Source organism: Poromitra crassiceps, assembly GCF_964638095.1.
Source record: "Poromitra crassiceps genome assembly, chromosome: 18".
Taxonomy (NCBI): Eukaryota; Metazoa; Chordata; class Actinopteri; order Beryciformes; family Melamphaidae; genus Poromitra; species Poromitra crassiceps.
The window spans coordinates 6,251,377-6,267,690 of NC_139636.1; the positions used below are offsets into that span (position 1 = coordinate 6,251,377).

At 45.3% G+C, this 16,314-nt stretch overlaps 1 protein-coding gene across 1 annotated transcript; it reads right to left on the minus strand.

The window, feature by feature from the left end:
- Window positions 1-4,656: 4,656 nt before the first annotated feature.
- LOC310793121 (C-C motif chemokine 4-like) lies at window positions 4,657-7,747 on the minus strand. The gene is made up of 4 exons (XM_083654872.1): window positions 7,593-7,747; window positions 6,718-6,912; window positions 5,511-5,628; window positions 4,657-5,101 (listed from the first exon to the last, which is right to left on the minus strand). The coding sequence occupies exons 2-4, from the start codon at window positions 6,779-6,781 to the stop codon at window positions 5,014-5,016; spliced, it is 270 nt and encodes an 89-aa protein (XP_083510998.1). The 5' UTR covers window positions 6,782-6,912; window positions 7,593-7,747; the 3' UTR covers window positions 4,657-5,013.
- Window positions 7,748-16,314: the final 8,567 nt, after the last annotated feature.

The following is a 16,314-nucleotide window of genomic DNA, read 5'->3' on the forward strand; positions in this document are numbered from 1 at the left end:
GAAGCGCCAGCCGCAACGCAAGTAGGGGGGTCAAGATCGAAGGCCCGCCCGAGTTGGGAAGCGCCAGCCGCAAGTAGCCATAAGTCGTTAAAAAGGTCGAAGGCCAGAAAAGTACAATCAACTACCGGTGCCCGCAGATCTCAATTAACCTCCGGTAATCAGATCTTCCTTTTGGGGGATCTCCTAGCCTAAGCAGATGCCCTCCTCTTGCCTCAAGAGCAGCGCCACTGGCTAATGGAGTCATGCGCCAAAGTATTTGCCATGCATGCCGATTGCTAAATAAAGTTTGTTAAATCCTACCGACTGGCCTCTCATGATTGAAGTGAGGTCTCTAGACCATAGTTCAAGCAGAAGGCCATTCGTGCATAATCTAATCCGATCACCCCTGACGTCAATCAAGTTCTAGTATGACGTGGTCAGTCAAAGTCTTAGTATGACGTCCGTAATGACGTCAGATATGACGTCAGTTAATTCTCATATATATAGCAAGGGTTCTACGTCACCTCTCTCTCTCTGGCCGATCATAACAGCAGCAGCTTCACAGCAGTCCATCTCCCTTGAGCCCTCCTCCGGAGCGTTGTTTTGCCCCACCCACCTCCCCAGTCCGCCACCAACGAGTCGTGACTCCTGATCCCCCACGGGGGGGGGGGGATCTCCTAGCCTAAGCAGATGCCCTCCTCTTGCCTCAAGAGCAGCGCCACTGGCTAATGGAGTCATGCGCCAAAGTATTTGCCATGCATGCCGATTGCTAAATAAAGTTTGTTAAATCCTACCGACTGGCCTCTCATGATTGAATTACACCCACATGGAAGTGCTGCTTGTGCTATTGTTGACATTGCACTGATCTCACAACATCATCAACAAGGCACCGTTTTCTTACTGCATCAGTCATAGGCCCTGATATCATCCCCAAATCAACATGCCTTCATTTATCATAATAATCATAATGATTTTTTTACTGTGTTGTTTTCTAAATGTTATTTTTCCACGTAGCAATAGGCTACAGTTCTTGAACCACAGAACCTGAATGGATGGAAAAGTCCATTTTTATATGGACCGTTGTACTAGCTTCCGCATAAACCCCCTAAGTCGCTGAGACTACAGGTTTTACTGAAGGAACCGTAGGAGCTTTTCCATTGACTTGCTAACATGGATGCTAATGTTGAGTAGAAGTGCTAGCAAGAAAAGTATAATCTTCGATAAAGCTACGTTAGCTTGTTGCTAACATTCACATTCAATTGAGTTTTGACAGCACTTGTGTAACAGATACATCTGCACAGTTCTCAAGCACGTGTGACACACTTTATGGCCTGAATGTCCAGACTCACTCAAGCCAATCAGAACTGACAACCAGCACTATCATTTTACTTTGACCTAAGTATTTTTTTGAAGTATTGCACTTAACTACAATCGACATTACATCACCCGTGGTTTCAAAGGGTTGGCATCAGAGCCGTGTATATAGAAGAGTCCCGACATCTCCATTCACTCCAATGGACCAGTTTTTTACTCTCAAGATTTCCAGGAAGTAAGGTCCTGGATTAACTCATTCATGGCCAGTTTAGGACTGCCAATATTTAGCACAGGCCAAAGATTTTCATAATTGTTGGTCATCTTTCAAGACCCACAGTAAATTATCTATTAGCACCAAAGTGATTTGCAATACCTCAAAATGAAGATGTACGTCTCTGGGTTCACCAGGGAAAAAAAAGTGAGCTTTTAGCATGTTCTGTACTCTACTTATAACCATTTATATACACCCTGTTTTCACCCAAAAGGTCTCTCTGAGAAAATAAATTGCAGAAAATGGCATTTATGTACAGCACACAATCTCAGGCAGAACTCGCTCTCAATTCTTTTATTTTGAACTGTATTGACATCAGACATGTAAATATTATTCATTATGACACAAATGACAAAAAAATAATAATATATATATATATATATATATGAAGTGCTTTTTTTACATTCAACAATACAGTTTGCTCAGTGTGAGTGAGTGTGCAGACAGACAGACAGACAGACAGACAGACACACAGACAGACAGACAGACAGACAGACAGACACACACAGACACACACACACACACACACACACACAGAGAGAGAGAGTTCTGTCCACAGCTGCTGCTAGATCGCACCTCCTTCCCCCGAACCTCCTTCCCCCTCCTTCCCCATCAGCGTTTTGCCTCCTCTGCCTCTGCTCGTTTTCCTCCTCTCGTTCGGGCTGGGACGAATGCTGCGACACGACAGAGGAACGGGTCCGGCTTGGCTTTGGGACCAGGCGCTGCTGGAACCGGATCGATCATGTTCGTCACGGGTTTGACCAGACAATCCAGGTTCGCCCTGCAGCAAGGGAGCAGTGCAGCGCGCCGAGGGCATGGCCGAGGGGCGTTTCAATGGCGTTTCTCCTCTACAAGGAAGCGCGTTTCTCTCTGTTTTTCCTCCTTTCCTCCTTCTTCCTCGTTTCAAACAACAGCTGCGGTATGTGTTTGATAACGTGCTGTCGGCTTGACTTTGAGGTTAGGGACCTGTGTCTGTGTCACAGGCTGCGTAAGTGTTTGAACTAAGCGCTGCACTAATAAAAACAAAAACACGTCATTGGCGGGGAGGGCTATTTCTGATAAACCGTCAAAGACGTCTTTGGCGGTGAATGAGTTAAGCAGCACTGTCGAGTTGCAGCAAAATAGACAGTTTGTGTTGTACTCTGAAAGAGTTTTTCCCCCCTTGAATCAAATTGTCCATTATCAGCTTTATTTTAGCGTGCAAAAGTAGCGCGAGACCCATTCCTGGCTGTTCATTGGCTAATGAGTCTTGCATTTAGGTCCTCCCCTGACGCCACTCTCTCTCTAGAGGACACTAGGTGGCATGAGTGCCACCCCCACAATCCCATTGGCCAGCCCAGATGCCACCTTTCTGCCACATCATTGGCTTACACCTCTCTGTGGGGTGGGTGTGGCTTACACCTTGCTGTGGGGTGGGTGTGGCTTACACCTCGCTGTGGGGTGGGTGTGGTTTACACCTCACTGTGGGGTGGGTGTGGCTTACACCTCACTGTGGGGTGGGTGTGGCTTACACCTCACTGTGGGGTGGGTGTGGCTTACACCTCACTGTGGGGTGGGTGTGGCTTATACCTCACTGTGGGGTGGGGGTGGGGGTGGCTTACACCTCACTGTGGGGTGGGTATTAGGGGTGTCAAAATTAATCGTATAATCGATGCATCGCGATCCGGATGTGTGAATTGAATCGGATTGTTGACAGATGAATCATTGAATCGTTTATGTTTAAATTTCTGTTGACATTCAGATTTTAAAGCACTTTAAAGTAAAAAAGGGACTTGATATTTATCTGACTGACTGCTTGTATTAATTGATGAAAAAGTAGCCATGTGCAGTAATAGTACAGAAAATTGAGGATTTGATACTTGGAGCTGCAATACTGTTGGAGCTGTATCGAGATGCATCGTGGAATCGAATCGAATCGTTGACAGATGAATCATAATCGAATCGTGAGGCCAGTGAAGATTCACAGGCCTAGTGGGTGTGGCTTAGACCTTGCTGTGGGGTGGGTGTGGCTTAGACCTCGCTGTGGGGTGGGTGTGGCTTAGACCTCGCTGTGGGGTGGGTGTGGCTTAGACCTTGCTGTGGGGTGGGTGTGGCTTACACCTCACTGTGGGGTGGGTGTGGCTTACACCTCGCTGTGGGGTGGGTGTGGCTTACACCTCGCTGTGGGGTGGGTGTGGCTTACACCTCCTGTGGGGTGGGTGTGGCTTACACCTCACTGTGGGGTGGGTGTGGCTTTCACCTCGCTGTGGGGTGGGTGTGGCTTACACCTCGCTGTGGGGTGGGTGTGGCTTACACCTCACTGTGGGGTGGGTGTGGCTTACACCTCGCTGTGGGGTGGGTGGGGCTTAGACCTCACTGTGAGGTGGGTGTGGCTTACACCTTGCTGTGGGGTGGGTGTGGCTTACACCTCCTGTGGGGTGGGTGTGGCTTACACCTCACTGTGGGGTGGGTGTGGCTTTCACCTCGCTGTGGGGTGGGTGTGGCTTACACCTCGCTGTGGGGTGGGTGTGGCTTACACCTCACTGTGGGGTGGGTGTGGCTTACACCTCACTGTGGGGTGGGTGTGGCTTACACCTCGCTGTGGGGTGGGTGGGGCTTAGACCTCACTGTGAGGTGGGTGTGGCTTACACCTCGCTGTGGGGTGGGTGTGGCTTACACCTCACTGTGAGGTGGGTGTTTGGCCAGCCGAGAGAGAGATGGTGATTCTCAAGACACGTTGGCTCCCGCAATTTTCAAATGCTACCACCTTCCTGTGGGAATGGAAAGGGAAACTCAGAGAAAATAATGAGCGATGATAGGGGGGATGTCCTGGATGCCTGTATGCTTTTACCAACCCAGTTTAGGTGAAATCACTCCGCCTACGGTGTCGGGCGAAGCACGACCCTTAGGTATGGTATAATAAGCATATAGCATGGCATGGCCTGATCTATTGCTTAAATATACCGCAGGCACAGCTTCAATCCAGCAGTCAGTAGTACAGTGGGGAGAGTAGCTAACTTCTAATCAGTTGACCTGGGTTTGATTCATGGCAAAGACAGATATTTTTTCCACCAGAAATGTTATTGAAAAACAGAGCTTAGCCTGTACAGAACTGCATAGTGAGTATGTTTTATGATGTGATGAAACTTCAATGATCCCTGTGGGGAAATTGGGTCACTGCAGCAGCAAATAGTAACAGGATACAGCAGAGAAAAACTGACTATAACTAATATTGAAGCAAAACAAGGCTCTATATCGTTTATGTTCTATTTTTACAATAATTGATTGTTCATTAAAATGGATAACACCATTACAGAAATAATGCATTTTAAAATAGAAATATTTTCATTGTAATAAAAGATGTTATCAATAAAGAGTCAGTGCATAAGCTAATGTCAGACAGCTACTGTATATCATGCATGACGTTTGTTTAATGGCCGTTTGTCCATTAAACACAACAGCTGCTGGTGCTAGGCCTGTTGCAGTTGGTTGTAAAGTGTCTGCACCCACTGCTCACGGTGGCTGTAGCAGACCTGTTTGCCTCTGGTAGTGTGGACCCTGCATGGAGTCAAAAAGTAAAGACACAAGGGAGGAAATTCATCAACATCAAAGTTAGATCTCTGCTAAAACTCATTTGGTCTCACTTTTTTATACAGCAATATGTTGCTATTAATCCAGGACCTAAGAAAAACTGATGCCTATATGTGAATGATTATGGTATTTGATTATTGTGGATAGTATTTGAAATTATGGTGCTCTATATATAATAGTTGTATTATGTCATAAAACTTGTCTTTGTCTGAAATATTACATTTGGTTAATGTTTACATGAGGAGGCAATTTAGCACCTATAGGTTGAATCCTTGTGTTATGTCAGTGCAATAAAGCAGCAAAACAGCAGACATTTGCTTATATGAAAATGTCGTAGATGATTGATTGGACAAGTGTTAGAGTGAAGCAGACATACACAAATCCTCGGTCATGGCATCTGCTGTCGATCCTCTCAATGTCGGCAATCTTGTTTTTCGGGATCCTTATTGTGGAGAATCTAAAACAGCATGATGCCATCTCTGTGGGGCCTGCAGCTGTGAAAGACATGGCGATCAATGTATAGTTATTAACAATCTGGCAATGGAGTCATAATAACCTTTAATGTAAGGAAAGTGAGGGCTTCACTTAACTCGCCTTGTTTTCACTCATTCTGCTATTGGTGGCATCTGTTGGTTGTTGCTAATAAACCTAAGTTAGATGTCAGTTAAAGGAAACCCCATGAAGAAAATGCAGTCATTACCTGTCCTACAGTACTCATGCTGATGGAATGACAGGTGCAATTTTTAAGCACAAAATATTTGACAGTTCCACAGCAAAACACCTTTGCAGAATTCTCCTAAACGTTGAAGTGGTTGGGGACCCACTTTCAAATGTAAAAAGTAGATAATGACAGAATTTTCATTTTTCTGTAAACTTATCTAGACTCACTCATATTCTCTACTCTTAAAATCTAATTAAATGCATCTATGTAAAAAAAATATATATATTAATGTTTCTTGTGTTAAGTTAAAAAGCATATAGCTTTCATAATGTAATTTTACTTTCATTTATTATAATAATATTCATACATAGGCTACACAATTTATGACAATAAAGACCAATATATCTCTGTCTCTATAATATATCTATCTCTCGTTTCTTTATCATATATTGTAATTCTCTATAACCTCAAAGTTAACATAATTTAATGTGAAGTTGTTTTAAATATACATCCATACTGTAAAAGGTGATGCTTTTGTAGTTTTAATTCACAAACAATATTTTAAAATATACTATATTAATTCCCTTAACTTTGGATTTGTCAGCTGTAGGCAAAGTATAGGTGGCTTGGGAATAGAAAAAAATACTATGATCTGTTTTCCTCATGCAGCTACTTACACAATAACATGTTATTTAATTAAAATGTGCATGTTACTGTAGCTATATCCATAGCACTTATAATATTCTATTTTTGAGATTTACAGAAAGAGATACCAATAAAGTCAAAGAGGTCTGTAGGTCACCACCTAGGTTTGGCATGGAGTCTTAATGTAGAATTGTAATGCCAGTATAATAGAGAATGTCATGTATATTTCAGGACAAAGCAGTGTTTCAGAGTAGAGAGGCTGGAGCAGCAGACTTACGCTGGGCATTGCAGCAGGCTGAGAGCAGCAGCAGCAGTCCCAGTGTCAGGCACAGAGTCTTCATGGTGTGATGTTCCTCTGAGGTCTTCTTCTGATCTCTGAGCAGCTTCTAGCTGCTGCTTCACAGTCATCATATACTCTCAGTCAGGGCGGGAATTACATGGAGGCCATGGCCTCCGTTGCCCCTCCCTCTGGCTGTGATCAGAATCAGAATCAGAATCAGAAAGACTTTAATGATCCCCGGGGGGAAAATGCCCTGAGATCCCTAAGGCCACCTTGGCAGCAGTGCCCTGCTACCAGCCTGCTACTGTCAGTTGCTTTAAAAGCATCAGTGGTCTCAGTTTAATTTAGCCTATACAAAGGATTTGTAATATTTTGCTCATTTTAACACATTTCATAGAAATCGCTCTTCACGATGTCAATAGAGCAATTGCCTTTGGGATCTCTTCCCAACTCGTCCCTCCCATAGCATTTTCCTCTAGTTTTTATTCGTTAAGGAAATTAACTCTGCTGTCGACAAAAAGCAGCAGTGTTGAGGACCCCAAAGCCATCCAGAAGTGACCCTCACATTCCACACAAAACTCAATATTGAGATTCTACAAATATCGAGGCCCATCGTCAACTTTTGCTGGCTAAATAACTAGATAAGCAGAATTGCTAAAATTCTTATTGGTAAATAAACCTACAGTATACAGTATCTACAACCTGCATATGAGATCTGAGCAGCATAAAATATGAAATTTTGATCAGATGTTTGTCATTGACACAATTAATGGTGAACAAGGGGTGTTCTTACTGATGCACAGTTTTCACACCATGTTTTTTGTCTGTGAAATTTCGAACTTAATTAAAATACAAAGATATTTTTTTATTACCTTAGTATAATAGCACATTTTGTAGAGGTCTCAGATGAAGAAAAAGCCCATCAGAAAAAAAGCATGGATTCTCCCTCCCCAACTGCTGCCCATAATGTGGTATACCGGTACTCCTGTGCTTGTCTTGGTTATCCTCATGACACTGTCATATTTTTTGGTGTTGTTCTGCTGAATTCAAGTTATCATTTCCCATTATCTTAAGGGCTGTTCCTCTTTTTATGTTTCAAAATGATTGCATTGCTCAAGACTGTGTGCACCTCAAAGCTGAGCCAGCATGAAAAACTTGCAAACATCGCAAAAATGTTCCTAAAAATATATATATAATAATTAATTTGCCAATGCGATCCAGGGCGTTTCCTTACTTCAGTGTCAACATCACCCACGCTTTCAAAGGGGTATCTGGGGTGGCACAATCTCCTTTCTGGTTTATTTCCTTTATGAGAGTGAGTAACCCCCCCCATTTATTTTGATATCTGTTGCCCAAGTCCACAACCTCCTCCCACAGTCTGTAAATTCTGGATTGTGATTATTACTGGTGCTATGATGCTGTATTTCAGTCTGGAATATGGAATATCTTTCAATAATCTATGATTTAGCTGCTAAATTGTCAAATACTGCCGTCTGCTCGCTACCCAGGCACTTATGTATGTACTTAACCTAACTATCCGGTGTGCACAACATTGTCAGACTAAACTCCGGCTGACACCCCAAAAACCTACAATCCGCTACAGAAAAATGTATATTGTTTGTTCTGGCCCCTGGCCTTCTATCATTTCACGAAAGTGGCCCCCGGGCAAAGCAAGTTGAGTATCCCTACAATATCTGCACTTGTTAATCAGATGCCTATTACACCCACATGGAAGTGCTGCTTGTGCTATTGTTGACATTGCACTGATCTCACAACATCATCAACAAGGCACCATTTTCTTACTGCATCAGTCATAGGCCCTGATATCATCCCCAAATCAACATGCCTTCATTTATCATAATACTCATAATTATTTTTTTACTCTGTTGTTTTCTAAAGGTTATTTTTCCACATAGCAATAGGCTACAGTTCTTCCACAGAACCTGAATGGATGGAAAGGTCCATTTTTATATGGACCGTTGTACTAGCTTCCGCATAAACCCCCCAAGTCGCTGAGACTACAGGTTTTACTGAAGGAACCGTAAGAGCTTTTCCATTGACTTGCTAACATGGATGCTAATGCTGAAGTGCTAGCAAGAAAAGTATAATCTTCGATAAAGCTATGTTAGCTTGTTGCTAACATTCACATTCAAATGTAGCTAGAGCGATAATTCTATAAGAGAGACCTTAATGTCATTCATTCACTCACTTTTCATTCTTTCACTCTCAGGATATAACTAGCTCTCATACCCACTTCTTAATCAACCTGCATTTTCCTGTTCTAGGAGAAACCCTTTAGTTGTCACTGGCTCTCATTCATCCCTCCTGTCCTCATTCACATCTTTCCCTGTCAGGAGAAAACCTTTTAAATGTCACGCCCACTCATTGATAAATTACGTCATCAATCACCCCTTTTCCCGCTTCTATCTAGCGTCACTGTTTGTGGGAGGTATCGTTCATTTTAGGCCAATCAGAGTAAGACACCTTTTCCCATTCAGCCTATCACATCAAGCTGTCAAAGCTAAAAGCTCTCTGCTTTCTCTGTGTGATCTGTTGCTTTTCAGTACGTTCCTGCGACCCGCCTCCACCCCATTCTCCTCACCGCCACTGTTGTCAAAAAGGCCCAACAGCGAATACACGGACTCAGGCGCCTGAAGAAGTTTGGGCTAAGGAAAGAAATCCTCAGGGACTTCTACAGAGGCACCATTGAAAGCCTGCTGACTGGCTGCTTCACCGCCTGGTACGGGAACTGTACCACCATGGACCGCAGGGCGCTACGGAGGGTGAGGCGCGCGGCCCAGCACGTAACAGGAGACGAGTTGCCAGAACTGCACGAACTGTATAACCAGCGGTGCCTCAGGAGGTCCCTGAAGATCATCAAAGACACAAACCATCCCCACAACAGCCTGTTCTCCCGGCTACCCTCAGGGAGGAGATACAGGGTTCCAAAAACACGCACAAATCGCTTGAGGAACAGTTTCTTCCCGCAGGCCACGAGACTCCTAAATATGCACAAATAGTGCAGTAGTCGTACCGCAGTACCGTACTGCAGCTGCTACTATTACGGATGCCTAACGTTTAATTGTAAATTTAAGTGTATGTTTAATAAGGTGCCTAACGTTTAATTGTAAATTTAAGTGTATGTTTAATAAGGTACATGCTATTTGCACATGTATGTATAAAACGTCGAATTTGGAATGTCTGAACACGTCTAACGTATGCACATGACATGTGCACCTATGTGCAATGAATATGCCACTGTCGTATAAGCCACCGACTTGTCTTATTGCTTATAAGATGCCTATTTCTTATTGCCTTATTGCTGTCTTATTGCTTATTGATGCCTATTTCTTATTGCCTATTACTTATTGCTGTTGCCTATTTGTACTATGTCGTAAACGGAGTCCACTGCACAAGAATTTCACACGTGGTACTTGTACCATGGAGTGACAATAAAAATCTTGAATCTTGAATCTTGAGATCTCAGATTCAAAAGCTTCGCCACCAAGACCAAGACCTCATCTGTCACCACCACCAGGTCTAGACTCCACGGGGGGGATCTTCATTCCTATTCCTGGCTGATCTACCCCTGCTGATCATGACGTCATAATCAAGATGACGTCATGATGGAGTCTAATCGCCAAAACTATATCTCTGTGCCTTCAGGCTCATGTATCTAATAAATCATTGTCATTCTAGAAATGTGTCTCTCTGTTTGAATTGAGTTTTGACAGCACTTGTGTAACAGATACATTTGCACAGTTCTCAAGCACGGGTGTGACACACTTTATGACCTGAATGTCCAGACTCACTCAAGCCAATCAGAACTGACAACCAGCACTATCATTTTACTTTGACCTAAGTATTTTTTTGAAGTATTGCACTTAACTACAATCGACATTACATCACCCGTGGTTTCAAAGGGTTGGCATCAGAGCCGTGTATATAGAAGAGTCCCGACATCTCCATTCACTCCAATGGACCAGTTTTTTACTCTCAAGAGTTCCAGGAAGTAAGGTCCTGGATTAAGCAGCACTGTCGAGTTGCAGCAAAATAGACCGTTTGTGTTGTACTCTGAAAGAGTTTTTCCCCCCTTGAATCAAATTGTACATTATCAGCTTTATTTTAGCGTGCAAAAGTAGCGCAAGACACATTCCTGGCTGTTCATTGGCTAATGAGTCTCGCATTTAGGTCCTCCGCTGACGCCACTCTCTCTCTAGAGGACACTAGGTGGCATGAGTGCCACCCCCACAATCCCATTGGCCAGCCCAGATGCCACCTTTCTGCCACATCATTGGCTTACACCTCTCTGTGGGGTGGGTGTGGCTTACACCTTGCTGTGGGGTGGGTGTGGCTTACACCTTGCTGTGGGGTGGGTGTGGTTTACACCTCGCTGTGGGGTGGGTGTGGTTTTACACCTCACTGTGGGGTGGATGTGGCTTACACCTCACTGTGGGGTGGGTGTGGCTTACACCTCACTGTGGGGTGAGTGTGGCTTACACCTCACTGTGGGGTGGGTGTGGCTTATACCTCACTGTGGGGTGGGTGTGGCTTATACCTCGCTGTGGGGTGGGGGTGGCTTACACCTCACTGTGGGGTGGGTGTGGTTTACACCTCACTGTGGGGTGGGTGTGGCTTATACCTCACTGTGGGGTGGGTGTGGCTTATACCTCGCTGTGGGGTGGGGGTGGCTTACACCACACTGGGGTGGGGGTGGCTTACACCTCGCTGTGGGGTGGGTATTAGGGGTGTCAAAATTAATCGTATAATCGATGCATCGCGATCCGGATGTGTGAATTGAATCGAATTGTTGACAGATGAATCGTTGAATCGTTTATGTTTAAATTTCTGTTGACATTCAGATTTTAAAGCACTTTAAAGTAAAAAAGGGACTTGATATTTATCTGACTGACTGCTTGTATTAATTGATGAAAAAGTAGCCATGTGCAGTAATAGTACAGAAAATTGAGGATTTGATACTTGGAGCTGCAATACTGTTGGAGCTGTATCGAGATGCATCGTGGAATCGAATCGAATCGTTGACAGATGAATCATAATCGAATCGTGAGGCCAGTGAAGATTCACAGGCCTAGTGGGTGTGGCTTAGACCTCGCTGTCGGGTGGGTGTGGCTTAGACCTTGCTGTGGAGTGGGTGTGGCTTAGACCTCGCTGTGGGGTGGGTGTGGCTTAGACCTCGCTGTGGGGTGGGTGTGGCTTACACCTCACTGTGGGGTGGGTGTGGCTTACACCTCACTGTGGGGTGGGTGTGGCTTACACCTCGCTGTGGGGTGGGTGTGGCTTACACCTCGCTGTGGGGTGGGTGTGGCTTACACCTTGCTGTGGGGTGGGTGTGGCTTACACCTCACTGTGGGGTGGGTGTGGCTTACACCTCACTGTGGGGTGGGTGTGGCTTACACCTCGCTGTGGGGTGGGTGGGGCTTAGACCTCACTGTGAGGTGGGTGTGGCTTACACCTCACTGTGGGGTGGGTGTGGCTTACACCTCACTGTGGGGTGGGTGTGGCTTATGCTGCCTTCCAGACAACTGGGACCTTCGGATTTTCTGGCCTCCTATTAGGAAAAGTGTGCTGGAACGGCACTCAAAGTGGGAGCTCCCACTTGAAAACTGGGAGAAAATAATCTACCCCCACTAGGCTGGGAATCAGTTGTCTGACGTCACACAACAATGGCCACAACCATGGAGTATGTAGTCCAAAGTATTAAGTGCCTAAATAAAATGTATAATAGAGTCTGTTACCTTATATTTCATTGCTGCTCCTCATTTTCGTTTAAATATGCAAGGAGGGTGTTCTGCTCGTTGTTAACACATTGAGTGCCAGCGACGCCATATGGCGTCAAGAGAAATTTACCGTAGAGTGCCAGCGACGCCAAATGGCGTCAATAAATCCAAAATCATATTTTTCCATATTTGTGCAGCTTAAGGTCGTACGCAGCCTGTCAACATAATTTCCTTCAATGGATCTCACGGCGCCACCTTAAAAAATCGACGCGATCAAAGCGCGCCGCCCCCCCCGACTCCTTTCTCTTGACTGAGTTTGGGAAATCGCTTCAGTCCCTTGGTGATAGCAGATGGTAGCATACGATAGATAGCATTGAGAATTAGCATTGAGAATTAGCATTGAGCATTAGATAGTTATTAGCGGTATATTTAGATCAGATAGGTAGATAGATAGATAGATTGATAGCATCAGATAGATTAGTTTGTGAGATTGTGGTGAGTGTTGAGCGTTTGGTGTATTTGAGGTGAGTGATTGGGTGTTTGAGGTGTGTGTGTGAGGGCCGCGTGTGTGTGTGAGTGTTTGTGATAGCGTTAGGTCGATTAGTTTAGCAGGCAGCAGTAGTAGCGTTAGCGTATAGTTATTAGTTAGTGTAGTGTTTGTAAAAAAAAAACAAAAAAATACGTGTTTGTGCGTCTCTGTCTGTGTCTGTCTCTCTGTGTGTTGTGTGTTGTGTGTGTGTGTGTGTGTGTGTGTGTGTGTGTGTGTTTAGTTGGCTAGTTGGCTAGTCTAGAGCTAGCTTAGCTGTAGGGATGCCTAGGCGCAAGCGTCCCCAGCCTGCTGCCGGGCAGCTCACATTACAGCAGGCCCTGGACCGCGCTGTTGAGTCGAGAGGTCTCCCGGAGACGGACTCCGACGAGCCGGTCTCTTCCTCTGAACATGACGATACTAGGGATTCAGACTGGCAACCGCCTGCACAGAGTGGTGCCTTTTTGGACTCCAGCGATGGTGAGATCGATTTACGATCATCTGATATTGAAAACACTTTTTTCCTTCAATCATATATATCATATTTTTATAAACTCTCACTTTGGATACAGATGAGGAGGAGGAGACTCCTGAGTTGCCCGTGGCGTCGTCTTCTAGAGGTAAGAACCTAGATATATACGTTATTATTGATCCTTTGCAGGAAATTCATGTGTCAGGTATACAGCTAAATCTACATTTCAGGACAAACAGAACAATGTATCATCATCATCTTCATAGGAGAGCAAAAAGTAGCCTACTAAAAGTGACTTACAGTATATAGCAGTGATGCCCAACCAGTAGATCGGGAGAGAGAGAGAGAGAGAGAGACAGACAGACAAACAAACAAAGAGGGAGTGTGTTGTGGCGACTTTACTATGCAGGCTGGAAACTGTGTCTGTGTAGTATGCGTGTGTGCATTTGCAATGTTGAAACTGGACTGGTAGATCTTGGCAGACTGGCTTCTTGAAAAGTAGAGGTACAAATGTAAAAAAAATAAACACACACACGCACACACACCTTTTATTATTCAGCCATTTATTTTCGTAAATAAAAGCTTGGTAAGAATAACAATCCTGAATTATTTAGCCTATTCTAATACCATGTAAAATATACAATTTCAGAGTTGGAGGACAGTGAGGATGACGAAAACCAAGGGGCTTCCTCCAGCTTCCCACGTCTTGCACGTTTGCAGTCCAGTGATGAAGGTGAGATCAAGGCCATTTTAGAATTCCAATTCAATCTGATAGTGAATGAAAACATAAACTTTTTTCCTTCAAGAAATTTCAATTTCATATTTTTATAAATTCACTTTTACGACAGAAGAGTCGGAGGATCCACCACCACCACCACCACCTTCTTCAAGTGCAGTTGGACGCAAAAGAGGTGGGAACCTTTTTTATTCAGTTTATTTTTGTCAACACAAGGCTTCTAATTATTGGATTTTGTCAAAAAGACAGCTTGTTTACATATCACAATTGTCTGAAGAAAAACCTTTTATTTCATATTATTTTTATTTTATTTTATTTTTATTCAGCTGGCAAGACTCGCCATCAGGAGGACCCGCCAAGCTGGCGGGAAACGGGTGACTGGAGCCCCAAGAGCTTGCCGTTCACGGGAGTGGCAGGTCCTAGCAACGCGGCAGCATCAATCCAGTCCGACCAGCCTGTCGACTTCGTGGAGCTCTACCTCTGCGAGGAGCTGCTGCAGCTCATTGTTGAGCAGACAAACACTTATGCACAACAGTGCATTGCTGTCCTCCATCAGCTGCGTCTCCCATTCTCCAGGGCAAATGCCTGGGTTCCGCTGACGGTGGTAGAGCTGAAGCGGTTTTTGGGTTTGCTCTTCCTCACCGGCCTCATAAAGAAACCCAGCATCGCGGAATACTGGTCTGTTGAACTTGCACTTGAAACGCCATATTTCAGGAAAACAATGCCACGGAACAGGTACCAGATAATCTGGCGCTTTATTCACTTCAGTGACAACCGGGAGGTCGATGGCAGCGACCCGCTGCACAAAGTGCGTCTCGTCCTGGACCTGCTCCTCTGCAAATTCAGGGAGATGTACCGGCCCTCACAGAACATCAGTGTGGACGAGGGCATGCTTCTCTGGCGCGGGAGACTGCGGTTCAAGGTGTACAACCCTGCAAAACCAGTCAAGTATGGCATCAAGAGTTACATACTCTGCGATTCTGAAAACGGCTATTGCTACTCCATGAAGCCCTACTGTGGAACAAGCAATACACTGCAGGACACCGTGCGCTTCCTGGTCGACGGCCTTGAGGGTTTTGGCCACCGCCTCTACATGGACAACTTCTACAACAGTGAGTCCATGTGTCGACTTCTCCTCAGCCTCCACATAGACTCAGCCGGCACACTCCGTGTGAACAGGGGAGAACCACCGTCAATCCGGCAGGTCAGCATGTCGGATCTGGCAGTCGGTGAACGACGCGCTCTCCACAACGACGCAGTGATGGTCCTGGCGTGGCGAGACAAGCGGATCGTCAGGATGATCACCACCTTCCACACGGATGACATGAAGACCGTAGAGGTGAGACAGAAAGGCCAAAGTGAGAGAGTCCCCCAACAAAAACCAGCATGCGTCGTGGCGTACAACCAGTACATGAATGGTGTAGATCGGCTAGATCAGAAGATCAGCTATTACCCATTCATCAGGAAGACGGCGAAATGGAGCTCCAAATTCGTGGCGTACCTGATGGAGATCGCCATCAGCAATGCCTTCATCCTATACAGGAAACGCAACCCAACGGCCAGCTGCAAAACGCTGAAAGACTTCACCCTGTCGGTGATCAAGTCCTGGACGGAGGCATCTGTCCCCCCCCCCCCCTCCTCCTCCGGCGGCAGGTGACCAACCTCCTCCTCGCCAAGCCACGACCATCCACCCGCGGAAACGGTCCGCTTCCGCTTCCGCGACTGTGGACTTCGAAGGACATGTCCCACAGCCAATCGAGGTGCCACCCACGAAGGACAAGGCCTACAGGCGATGTGTGCACTGCGCAGCGAAAGGACTCAGAAAAGAGACAAAATACGTTTGCCCCAAATGTGACTACCTCCCTCTCTGCCTGTACCCCTGCTACTTCGAGTATCATTCCCAGTGACAGTTTCATCCTGTCCCCACTCCCTCCCCCACCTCACCCCCCCAACCCCAAAAAAAAAAAAAAAAAAAAAAAAAAAAAAGTAGATGAGGTCTATTGTTTATAGTCCGGTGGGCTGTCGTCTTTTCACATACTTTTTCCCGCAGGTAAACTAGACATTCTAACTTTCATTTCAGCTATAGCATTTTGTTCAACTCAAAGGAGAATTCATTATTTGG

Bases quoted from the DNA above. Each gene is read 5' to 3' on its own strand.
- LOC310793121 (XM_083654872.1), bottom strand. From the start codon at position 6,781: ATGAAGACTCTGTGCCTGACACTGGGACTGCTGCTGCTGCTCTCAGCC. The intron at 5,629-6,717 runs GTAAGTCTGCTG...TGTCTTTCACAG, and splicing joins AGCCTGCTGCAATGCCCAGC to CTGCAGGCCCCACAGAGATG. The intron at 5,102-5,510 runs GTATGTCTGCTT...GACTCCATGCAG, and splicing joins TGCCATGACCGAGGATTTGT to GGTCCACACTACCAGAGGCA.